General features: G+C 44.7%; 1 protein-coding gene across 2 annotated transcripts in view; it reads left to right on the forward strand.

The window, feature by feature from the left end:
* Positions 1-11,875, forward strand: part of HDAC3 (histone deacetylase 3) — a 15,157-nt gene extending 3,282 nt beyond the window's left edge. Inside the window, exons 4-15 of one of the 2 annotated variants that reach the window (XM_081134881.1) lie at positions 3,496-3,577; positions 3,708-3,764; positions 3,893-3,948; positions 4,349-4,482; positions 5,006-5,086; positions 5,474-5,547; positions 5,723-5,787; positions 6,986-7,075; positions 7,199-7,257; positions 7,512-7,591; positions 7,929-8,086; positions 11,266-11,875. In XM_081134881.1, the coding sequence (XP_080991007.1) occupies positions 3,496-3,577; positions 3,708-3,764; positions 3,893-3,948; positions 4,349-4,482; positions 5,006-5,086; positions 5,474-5,547; positions 5,723-5,787; positions 6,986-7,075; positions 7,199-7,257; positions 7,512-7,591; positions 7,929-8,086; positions 11,266-11,335 (1,006 nt within the window). In that variant the 3' untranslated portion in view covers positions 11,336-11,875. Of the gene's footprint in view, positions 1-3,495; positions 3,578-3,707; positions 3,765-3,892; positions 3,949-4,105; positions 4,219-4,348; positions 4,483-5,005; positions 5,087-5,473; positions 5,548-5,722; positions 5,788-6,985; positions 7,076-7,198; positions 7,258-7,511; positions 7,592-7,928; positions 8,087-11,265 lie in introns of both variants that reach the window. The other variant, XM_081134880.1, reaches the window with a different exon arrangement.
* The last annotated feature ends 704 nt before the right edge of the window (positions 11,876-12,579 follow it).

A 12,579-nucleotide genomic window follows, 5' to 3' on the forward strand; every position in this document is an offset into this window, starting at 1 on the left:
AAACATCAGCCTGTTGCCTCCTATACACACCCCGATGAGGGATCAAACCCACAACCTAGATGTGTGCCCTTACTAGGGATCGAACCTGCATCCTTTTGGTGCATGTGGACAACCCTCCAACCAACAGAACCACCCGGCCAGGACTCACGTTAGATTATTTTAAAATAATTCCCAGTCCTGGCCAGTGTGCTCAGTTGATTGGGCATCCTCCTGTGCACCAAAAGGTTGCTGGTTCGATTCCCAGTCAGGAGTCAGGGCACATGCCCAGCTCAATCCACAGGAGGGGACGTGCAGGAGGTAGCTGATCCATTTTTCTCTGCCTCTCCCCCAACCCCATCTCTCTAAAAATCAATAAAAATAAAAAACAAAAACAATTCCCAGACGTCACGTTCTCTTATCTATGAATACTTTATGTATCTTCATATGATACTCTTTTTTTTTTTTTTTTAAATATATCTTTATTGGTTTCAGAGAGAGGAAAGGAGAGGGAGAGAGATAGAAACATAAACGATGAGAGTCATTGATCGGCTGCCTCCTGCACACCCCCGACTGGGATTGAGCCACAACCTGGGCATGTGCCCTGACCGGGAATTGAACCCTGATCTCCTGGATCCCAGGTCGACACTCAGCCGCTGGGCTCCATATGATACTCTTTAAAAATGCACAATATTGTCCTTGGTGGGTGGCTCAGTTGATTGGAATATCCTACTGTACAGCAAAAGGTTGTGGGTTTGATTATCGGTCAGGGCATATACCTAGGTTGTAGGTTGAATCCCCGGTCGGGACATGTACCAGAGGCAGTTAATGGGTATTTCTCTCACATCGATGTTTCTCTCTACCACCCCTTCTTCTCCTCTAAAATCAATAAAAACATATTAAAAAATTCACACTGCCGTTATCACACCAAAAAATTAGTAACTCCTTAATATCATCAAATATGTAATCAGTATTTAAATTTTTCCAGCACTCTTATAATTTTTCTTTATCACAATTGATTTATTTAAATTAGGATCTAAACTAGGTTCACACATTACATTTGGTTGATACGTCTCTTAAGACTTCTAATCTGTAACATTTCTTTTCCTTGAATTTAATTCTTGAAGAGACCAGGCTGTTGATCCTGTAGTTTCCTACAACAGCTACCACTTTTTGAGTGCTTACTCTGCCATGCTGAGATTGCTGCTACATCCACGCAATTCTCACACTAACCCTGAGATGTAATAGTCCTTTTCCTGGTGTTGAGCGTACTGAAGTTTGAGGAGATTTAGGTAATTTAGCCTGAGTCATGTAACTGGTCATTGGAGATGGCAGAATTCAGATCCAAAGCCCAGGTTTTTAAATACTGCACTAATCTGTTTCCCTAAAATATCCTACCAATAGAAGTAGCCTGGGGTGGAGAAACAGACGCCAACGCCTCAGGCTGACATTGAGTACCTCCTGGAATGCCTTATGTTCCTGTTTCATCATCTTCAAGACCTTAACACCACCAGGAAGATTCACACCACAAAGCCTTTCTTTTTTAAAAAAAATTTTTTGTGTCTTTATTGATTTCAGAGAGAAGAAGGGAGAAGAGAAGAGAGAGAGAAACATCAGTGATGAGAGAGTCATTGATCAGCTGCCTCCTATACTCCCTCCACTGGGGACGGAGCCCACAACCCAGGCATGTGCCCTGACCAGGAATAGAACTGAGATCTCCTGGATCATAGGTTGATGCTCAACCACTAAGCCATGCCAGCCGGGCCACAAAGCCTTTGTTGACCACGCCAGCCGCAGAGGTCTGTCCTGCACACATTGCACTGTCACTTAGTGTCCAGTCACATGCTGTCTTGGGAGATTTCTTGGTTTTTTTTTGTTGCTGCTGCTGCTATTTCTGAGTTCACTTTATAGGTCTGCAAATGCAGAGTCAGCCCCCAGGCCACAGCTGGGACCCTGTGAAAGCTCTTTGCGCTCTTAGGGAACACTACCACTAGGCCCGTTGGGCTTCATTGGTCATAGTGTCAAACTTAGGTCACAGTTGTGCTTATCTGTGTTTCAGATGAGAATCAGGGACTTTGATTTTAATTAATTTCTGACTGTTTTCAAAGTAATCTAATATAAAAAGCAAAATTGTACTATAAGGCTTTTAATGAAAAAAAAAAAAAAAAAAAAAAAAAGCAGTCCCCAAACTGTCCCTTCCACCCATAGATTCCTCTCCCCAGTGGCAGCCACTTTCAGCTCCTTTAGTTATTTCTTCTGATATCTTTGTATTTCAAAATAATAGTACTAATTTACTACTGTTAGTAATAATCTGTAATACACTTAAGTAATGCCTACTGTTTGTCAGGTACTATTCTAAATGCCTTATAGCCATTAGCTCATTTAGTCTCAACTACCCCTGTGAAGCAGAATCTATGACTCCTTTATTTTTTTATAGATGAGGACACTTAGGCACAAAAAGGTTAAACATCTTGCCCAATCTCACGATTATTAGGTGTTAAAAAGTCAAGGTTTGCCCGGCTGTTGTGGCTCAGTAGTTGAGAATCGATCTGTGATCCAGGAGATCGTGGTTCAATTCCTGGTCAGGGCACGTGCCCAGGTAGCGGGCTCGATCCCCAGTGGGGGACAACATGCAGGAGGCAGCCAGTCAATGACTCTTTCATTATTGATGTTTCCATCTCTCTCTCTCTTCCTCTCCCTCTATCTGAAATCAATAAAGACATATTAAAAAAAAAAAGTCAAGGTTTGAACCTAGGTAGTCTGGCTCCAGAATCTAGACTTAACCATGCCACCATACTATATTGCCTCTTATAACATGCTCATATTGCTATTTCTTCATTTAGCAATTTTCTGTTAAACTCTTAGTATGGGAGATGAGTACTTAGTCTTCCTATATCATCACCCTGGCTCCCCGCCACCCCCAGCTTCACAATATAGTTATATAACAATTTTTTTAAGTAAGTATTCTATATTTATATTTTTCTAAGTTTGAAAAATTCATTTACCATTGAGCCAAATAGTATACTCTGAATTAATGTTTTTCTCGTACAATTTTCATTTTTCTAGAGTTGATAATTGCATTGTTTATTGATTTGCTTACTTGTCTAGGTGTCGATCACGAATCCTTCCCAACTCTTTGAGAAACTATAAAACTCCCTACAATTTTCTTTTTCACAGAGTCAAATGTGTCAGCTGCGCTATTTTCTTGGAGATCTAAAGTGAGGGATTTTTAAAAGCATTTCCTTTTCTGAAGGTCAGGTTTATGAAGGTATAATTTGCACTTAGTAAAATTCACCCTTTTTAGATATATAGTTCTGAGAGTTTTGATAGAAACTCTCAGGGCTTGGTACATGGTTTGGTCCAAAATATTTGTTGAATAAACTTGCAGATAACTTGAGTGTGTAGGAGGTGGAGAACAGATTATTAAAGACTGGAGATTGGAGGGGTTGGGTGGGGGGAGAGGTGTAGGAAGGCCCCAACAGAGGTAAAAGGGCTTCAGCTTGTTCCTCTTCCCTGCAGCCCAGTGTTTCCCGGGCTCTTTGAGTTCTGTTCCCGTTACACAGGCGCATCTCTGCAAGGAGCAACCCAGCTGAACAACAAGGTGACCACAGCCTGGAGTCCCCTTCCCCCTTTCTGTGGCCTACTGGACTCAAGGCCTTCACCCTGACCATGAGCTTCTATCTTTGGGGGTGGTCAGGAGGAGGACTGTGAGTTGGGTGTTTGTTTTTCAGATCTGTGATATTGCCATTAACTGGGCTGGTGGTCTGCACCATGCCAAGAAGTTTGAGGTGAGTGAGGAGGTCATTGGGGGGGGTGGATACAGTGACTACCCAAGGGTTGGTGTTTAGGATGACAATTGGGGGCAGCTGGGTGGAGGAATTGTTCCTTTCTTTACAAGACCACTGTCTTGCCATAGGCCTCTGGCTTCTGCTATGTCAATGACATTGTGATTGGCATCCTGGAGCTGCTCAAGTAAGTAGCCTGGGAGGAGATGAAGGAACTTAATGAAACTCTTAGCTGAGGAGATCTCAGACTGCGTTGGCCCTGACCCTGACCTCCACCCCCATACCAGCTTCTCCCAAGTTCTTCATGCTTTGCTCAGGCTGCCTCTTCCTGTGCTCTGCTGCAGATTCCCTGTTGCCTGCTCACATTTCAACCTTCTCTGCACATCCCTCTCCTGTCCCTGCATCCAGGCTGGAGCCCCAGGGTTGCCCTTAGGGAACTGGTGGTGTTAGGTTTCAGGTGACTTTGGTGGAATTGGGCGGAAGCAGACTCTTTATAATCCCAGACTTGTGTTTGGGAGGAGTGGTTGGGGGGTTTTCTTTCTGGGATTCACCTGTGCCTCAGACCCTGGCTTTTGCCTTCACCCCAGGTACCACCCTCGGGTGCTCTACATTGATATTGACATCCACCATGGTGACGGGGTTCAGGAAGCCTTCTACCTCACTGACCGGGTCATGACAGTGTCCTTCCACAAATATGGAAACTACTTCTTCCCCGGCACAGGTATGGGAATAGAAATGTCTACCCCTTCACACCCCTCAGCTCTTCACCATGACTGCTCCTTCTCAGCCTTCAGGTCTCAGCTCAGATGCCCCTCCTCAAAGAAGCCTCTCCTAACCACCCAGTTAAAGTACTTATCTCCTTCCCCACTACTCTCCCACATCACTGTGCTAGTTTCTCACAGAGTACCCACTGCTATTTGTGTTTATTGTGGTGTTTTGTTTACTGTTTCCCTCCTTGTTATGCTCACCCCCAAAAATATAAGCTTAGTGAGATTTCCTTCATTGTATTAGTTTTCTTTATTGCTGTATCCCCCATGCCTAGTATATAGCTTGGCTCCAAGTGGTCCTCAGAAAGCATTTGTTGAATGAATGCAAGCTACAGAAGTCTCAGTGGCTCTAGGTAGGGTGTGGTACAGGTACTTAAATGGAGGGAGAGGCCCTCAATGTTGGTTGTGGTTGAAGCAGTTGTGTTGTGGATGCCTCCCATGCATGGCTGCCAGCCCCCACTTCCCACTTCCCTGTAGGTGACATGTATGAAGTTGGAGCAGAGAGTGGGCGCTACTACTGCCTCAATGTGCCCCTGCGGGATGGTATTGATGACCAGAGTAAGTACTAAAGTCTTCTCCCTGCTTACTAGACCCCTTGTTTCTTTCCTTGAATTAACCTCTTCTGTCCAGTGTTGTCTACTGTTGTGCCAGGTGTCCTTAAGGATGAATGGCTTTCAGAGGGACCATTAACACCCCCCCCCCCCCCCCCCGGAAATTGTATGCAACACATTATGTGTATGTGCATTTTTCTGGGAAAAGGGTCATTGGCTTTCATCCGTCACTCCAAGAGGTCTGCGACCTCCTCTAGAAGTTCAGAACCATTAGTTTGGTTCCTTGGGTTGCCCCTTTCCTGGGCTATATGCTCTCTCAACCCCCTTTTTCCTTTTGTTCCCTGTCTCCCCATCCCCTTGGGGTGCCAGGTACCCATCTTTGGCCCTCTCCCAGGTTACAAGCACCTTTTCCAGCCGGTTATTAACCAGGTGGTGGACTTCTACCAACCCACGTGCATTGTTCTCCAGGTAATACTGCCCCTGCCTGATCAGGAGGGCTCTGCCTAGGCTTGGGGGAAGAGAGCAGGGAAAAGGAGAGCCTCTAGGTTGGTGAGGAAGGGAAGGGAAGAGAAGGAGGGAAGGACACCTGGGACATTCTGATCAGTTATCTCACCTCAGCTGGCTGGGCTTTTGCTTTATGCAGTGTGGAGCTGACTCTCTGGGCTGTGATCGATTGGGCTGCTTCAACCTCAGCATTCGAGGACATGGGTGAGACTTGCCCTCCTGCGACTCCCCCACATTTTCAAGTGGCCTTGGACCTCAATACAGGGAGAGGGGTAGTTGGAGAATGGGTCTCACCTCTTCTTGGGAATCAAAAATAGCTCCAAATAGTACTTGAACCAGAAAGGTCATCTTGAACAGGGTTGCCCAGCTGGTCATTTATTCACAATAGGTTTTTATTAAGTACCTGTTATGTTCCAGGCATTGTACAAGGAGATGGGGAAACTCCCATGGACTTTACAGTTTAGTGTAGGAAAGAGACAAAACATGAGTAAGCAAACCAAGTAGTTTGTTATAAAGCCTATGAAAGGAAAAGATAGGAAGCTGAGATACAGGATAACAGTGGGGAACCCTACTTTAGATAGCACAACTTGGAAAGGATTTTCTGAGGAGTTGAAATTTGGGCTGAGAACCTGGAGGCTGAAAGGAGCAAGCCATAAGAAGAACAGAGAGAAGTCTGTCCCAGGTGGTGGGCAGGGCCCATGCAGAGGCTCTGAGGCAGGGAAGAGCTGGTGTGCGGAGGAGATGAAGTAAAGCCAGTGAGGCAGGAGCACAGGGAGCAAGCTGGCAGTGGTTTGAGGTGAGGTCTGAGAAGTCGGCGGTGGCGAGGCTAACCTGAGCCTTTAGAACCTGGTAAGGAGTCTAGATTATATTCAAATATGATGGGAAACCATCGAACGATATGAAGCAGGAAGGCCCATGATCCACCTCATGTTTTAAAGTGATTGCTCTGACTGCTGCTTAGAGAAAGGTTTGAGTTGGGGAGACAGGAATGGAAGTGGGAAGTCCAGTTAGGAAGCTGTTGGTGTTGTCTAGGCAGGAGATGTGGTGCCTGGGCTAAGGTGGAGGAGGTGGCAATGGAGAGAAGTAGATGATTTGAGTTCTATCTTGGTGTTAGAAGTGATAGCTCTTGCTGGGGCATGGATGAGAATAGTTGATTACCAGGTAGGGTGCCAGGGTGGGTGTAGAGCAGGAGTGCACTTGATTTTTAAATTTTTATTGAGACACAACAGAAACATAATATAGTACACATATCTCAAGGATATAACTCAAGTGAATTTCACTGCCTAGATCAAGATACAGAACCTATCTAGTTTCCTTGTACCCCTTTCCAGGCGATACCAACAGGTGTGTACTTTGGCTTCGCATAACTACCTTCACCTCCTCTTTTGGTTTCTTTTAACAGGGAATGTGTCGAATATGTCAAGAGCTTCAATATTCCTCTACTGGTGCTAGGTGGTGGGGGCTACACTGTCCGCAATGTCGCCCGGTGCTGGTAAGCACACTCCCTGCTTTTCATTCCCTCCTCTGTCCAGTGAGCTAGGGGCTCCTGAGAGAGGGCCAGATGGGCCCTTCAGGCAACTTGTTCAGTCTGGCCCCTTCTGCTGGTTGGTTTCAGGACATATGAAACATCGCTGCTGGTAGAAGAGGCCATTAGTGAGGAGCTTCCCTACAGTGGTAAGGACCACTTCATGATACCCTGACACCAGGAAGGCCATTCTCACAAGATCCCACAGTGGTTTGGTTTGAAGGCAGAGAGGAAATTGACATTCTCAGAGCTCTGCAGACTAGACCCCTGAGCTCAGAGCAGTGAAAAGATTAGGCAATTATAATGTAGGGATTTTGGATGGGAAGGAAAGAGATTGAGAAGTCTTGGGACCTGTCTTGTCTGAGCCATACCCTCTCCTTCAAATCTGCTTTTCCATCCTAAGAATACTTTGAGTACTTTGCCCCAGACTTCACGCTCCATCCAGATGTCAGCACCCGCATCGAGAATCAGAACTCGCGCCAGGTCAGTAGTTTGGAGAGCTGAGCACAAGGGTCAGGGTGGGGGGTGGGGTGGGGGGCAGGTAGAGGGCCCGGGAGAGCTCCAGGACATGGGAAATTGGAGAAACCAGAGAAGAAGTTTCTCAGCCATCACTCTCACTGCTATCAGCTAGGAGGCAGCCCAGGTTAAAGTAGAGGCAATCAGGGGTAGGAGGAAGAATGCTTATCAGTTGGGGGTCTCAAACTAGGATTCAAAATGGGATTGAAACTAGGACAGGACAGTAGGGGTGAAAGGCAGCTAGAAGGGTGGATGCCCTGAATCACTGGGAACTGCTCACTCTCAGTTCCTCATCCTCAACCAGTATCTGGACCAGATCCGTCAGACAATCTTTGAAAACCTGAAGATGCTGAACCATGCGCCTAGTGTCCAGATTCACGATGTGCCCGCAGACCTCCTGACCTATGACAGGACTGATGAGGCTGATGCAGAGGAAAGGGGTCCTGAGGAGAACTACAGCAGGTCTGGGGCAGGGACAAGAGAGGGGGCTTCTAGCAGGATTGTCAGGGAGGTGAAGAGGGGAAAAGTAAACTGAGACATTAGCTTTATTGTCCCTGGCTTACCTCCTTTATGCCTACTCTTTGGTCTGCTGCCATTTCCCACTCTTTTTTTGCCCTGTTTTTAGTGACATAAGTAACATATATTTATTGTAAATTATTTTTTAAAATTTTCATTAAATATATCTTTATTAATTTTAGAAGAGAGGAAGGGAGAGGGAGAGAGAGATTTGAAACATCAGTGATGAGAGAGTTGTCACTGATTGGCTGCCTCCTGCATGCCCTCGACTGGGGATCGAGTCTGCAACCCAGGCATGTGCCCTGACCAGGAACTGAACTCAATCTCCTGGACCCTAGGTCAATGCTCAACCACTGAGCCATGCCCAGCTGGGCTATTGTAAAAATTTTAAACTGCACCAAAATATGCTAAGTTTGCACAGTCCAAGACCCATTCCACAGAGTAACCACTTTCAGTTTGATTTGTATCTTTTCAGATAGATTTTTTTCTATAGATTACAAATATATTGTTCAATAGGCACAGAGAAACACAAATGCACACACACACTCATTCTCAGAGTTTGTGTAGTTTTTTTGTTTGTGTGTGTTTTAATACAATTTGGGTCATTCTATACGGGTTTCTCTACAACTTACAACTCTTACAAATGGTTCTTTCTTTCTTTTTTTTTTTTTTTACAAAGCAATGTGTGTCTTCCCATGGCAGTATATATAGATCTGCTTCATTATTTTATCAGCTCTATAATATTCCATTGTGTTGATGTAGCCTCATTTAACCAAGTACCATTGATGGACATTTACATATTTCCCATTTTTTCATTATTACAAAGAATGTGACAATGGACCCCCTTACATGTACATCTTTGCATGTTTGTTTGAGTAGATTAGATTCCTAGAATTGTTGCTGCTAGGTCAAAGGCTGTGTGTGCTATATTTTTAAATATTTGCTGACAAATTGCCTTCCAAAAAGTCTGTAACAGTTTATATTCTTGCCAGCATCTTAATTCCAGGTTCTGAGCTGGACAGGTCACTGCCCATATACTGCTCTCTAAGACCCTTTGATTTCTTTCCTCTGTTAATTTTTTCAGGTACGGTAATTGTATTGTGGTGTTTTTTTTAAAAGTCTTTCTTTATCTTTCTGAGATAGATACTAAAATATTTACAGATGCAATGAATTAGGGGAAAAAAAGACTAGGATAGAATTTCTTTTTAATCTCGAAATAGGCTTTTCTGGAAAATGAAGGGGAAAGACAATAGAATCCAGAAGTACAGGAACAGATGCACTTAATGGAGAACAGATTTCCTTACATGACTGAAGGATAACCACAGCTGGACACTTGCAGTACATCTGGTCCTGCTCCCACACAGTGTTAGAGGTTTGAGCTGGCTCTACTGCAGAGTCTGATGGGCTTCTCAGTCCCCTCCAGAAGCTGCTTCTCTTAGAGTTCAAGCTTCCAGAGTTCAGTCCATCCTCTGGACCTGGGCATTACTGCTCGGACTCTTGGGACTACTACAACCTTCCTCCTCCTTGAATGCCCCCCTTATTCCCACTCCTGGTTGAGGAAGTATCTGAATCTCTGGCCTCAGGAATTCCTTTTTGACCCATTATCTTCTTCTCAACTTCTTTGGGTCTCTGAAGCTTACATTCTGGAAATTGACTTTGTCTTAAAAAAAGGTAAAAATCTGTGTTTAAGTTCTTCCTTTTGGCAAAGTGTGACCTTTTTATCTATGGTTCTGGTCTGGTATCTAGGCCTAGTCTCTGCATTGTATTCTCCCCTCTCAACAGCCAACAGAAACCTCAGGCCTCTTCCTCTCCAAGCCCTGCCTCACTGTAAGACTGCCCACTGAGTTCCTGTTCTTTGATGCCTATGTCTCCCGCTTGCATATTATTTGCAGAATAGTGAGATAAGAGTTACCAATTTTTGTGAGCTTGCTAAGCACCAGGCTCAATACTAAGTGTTTTGTAGTGATACATACATATCATCATGGCATCATTCTATTGCCGTCTGACAACCCTAAAAGGTGGCTCTTATCCTGAAATTACCAGAGGAGGATTCTAAGGCTCAAAGAGGTTAAATAACTTTCTGAAGGTTTCACAGCTAGTTTAATATCAGGGCTGACATTCAAACCTGAGTCTCTGACTCCACATTGTGAATCTTTGTGCACTTAGACGTAACTGAGACATTGCCTACTAGGCAAATAGAGCTTTTCCTGACTTAGTTCCCCAGCTTCTCTTTGATGACTTTCTCCCTTCTTAATTATCAGCTGTGAGCAAGATAATTCAGTTATCAGTCATTCATATTCTCCTAGAGAATAATTTTCAAAAAGAAATAAACCAGTATTGAATACTTACTGGGCTGTGTGTCACTTTCACATCCCTCCCCTCTACAAGTTTATAATATCATGTCGCTCTTCTGCTTAAAACTCTCCTTTCTATTGCACTTAAAAGAAGATCCAGATTTCTGACCATGACTTTCAAAAGCCCTGCATGCTCGCCTCACCTACGTCCTTGGTCTCATCTTTTTACTGCTCTCCTCCATGCACACTACTTTCAGACATCCTTGTCTCCTTGCTCTTACTGGAATTCATCAGTCTCCTTTCACCTTTGTAACTTTGGTACTTGGTTCTTTTGCAGCTCCGAATGGTCTTCCTGGTCTTTGCTGGCCAGTTCCCCCCAGACCTTAGGCCTTACCTTATCAGAACAGCCTTCCCCGTAATCCTGTCTGAAATGTTATCCTCCTCCTTCACCGCGCTCAGTCACTCCTCCCTTTATTTCATTTTATTCATAGCACTCTGTCGTCTGAAGTTATCATGTTTATTGATTTACTTTTTTAGTTATTGTTGGTCTCATTTATTAGGTAAGTTTTTGAGGAATGTCAGAAATTCTGTCTGGCTTATTCTCTACTGTGTTGCTGAGACTCATGACAGTGTCTGGCACAGAGTAGTCTCCATCAGTGCTTACCGACTGCATGAATGGAGGAATGACTAGTGATCAGTCTCTACCAACAGGAGGGGAGGAGTGGCTCCCTGACAAAAGGGCTTGGGAAGTGGCTCCAGAGAGGGTGCCTGTGTGGGAAAATACTGGAACTTGGAGAGTGGGGCCCTCACCTCTCTCCCCTTGCTTTGCAGGCCAGAGGCACCCAATGAGTTCTATGATGGAGACCATGACAACGACAAGGAAAGCGATGTGGAGATCTGAGAGCAGCGGGCTTGCTGTGTTCCCAGGGAATTCCTTTTCACCTCTTGATTGGGTGGGAGGGAAAAGGTGTGGGTCCCCCAACTCTGGACCGGTCACCTTCACTGGTTTTACCAATGCTGGGGGACTGTTTGGAGACCACATCTGGTTCTCAAACCAACTATCCCCTTTCTTTTCCCTCCCAAGGCCTGACAATGGTACCTGTTGGGATTGGATAGGGACAAGGATAGCTATCTCTAGTACATCTTGGGCAGTGGGCCCTAGATGCCAGTCCCAGCCCCTCTGGTCCCCTTATTCCTTCCTTGCTTCCCTCCAACCCAGAGACTTTTAGGGATGAAGGAGTAATCTGCCTTGCTTCCAGTGCAGGTGAAGAGTGAGGGATTTTAGGGGGCTATGGCTCCCTAACATCTTAATCCCAGATGATGGGAAGTACGTTTTTGAGTTGGGGGAGGATATGAAAATGTCCTGTTCTAACTTTTGGCTTTATGTCCATTTTACCACTGTTTTTATCCAATAAACCAAGTTGGTATTTTTTGTACCTTTTGCCTTTCTGAGAATAGTCTTACTTCTTGCTAGCTACGTATGTGTGAAGGGAGAGGAAAGGGGGATGATGATGTATATAATAAAAATCATAGTTGACATTCACTCAGTACTTAGCTTATGTTAAGGCCCTGTGTATGTAGTCTACATGGATTATCTTGCTCATATATAGGCAATTAATAGAGCATTCTGGTTAAGAGACAAACCGGGGCAGATTACTAGCTTAAGAGAGGAAGTAGAAGAGGATTTCAGGTTTTTGGACCTGGGTGTTTGGAATGGTGATGCTAGTTGGTGATGAGGCACAGAGAGAAAACATGTCAAGTGCTTACTTAGCACAGTGCCTGACATAGTTTCTCATTATCTTAACTTTCTATGTGAAGAATGATGCTAGTAGTCACAAACATGGACCCTTCCCTGGAGGAGTTTACAGTCCAGTCAGGAGTGAGATAAATGCAGGTGTAGATAGTGGTACAAGAAAGAAGAGTAGTAGATGGGTCACTCTTCCATGCTTTGATCCTGTCTGTTTCTCAGCTCTTTAGTTTAGAAAGTAACTCTTGAACTGTTTTGGACAAACTGAGTTTGAAGTGTGGGCTGGTCAGCTCTATGCAAATTTTCGTCAGGCAATTAGAAAGTGGAACATAAGAGATGAAGGCCAGATTTAGGAGCCAGCCAGCTTGGCAGAGTCCCTGTAATCTTATCAGGCCCTA

The sequence above is a fragment of the Miniopterus schreibersii genome, assembly GCF_964146895.1.
Source record: "Miniopterus schreibersii genome assembly, chromosome: 4".
NCBI lineage: Eukaryota > Metazoa > Chordata > Mammalia > Chiroptera > Miniopteridae > Miniopterus > Miniopterus schreibersii.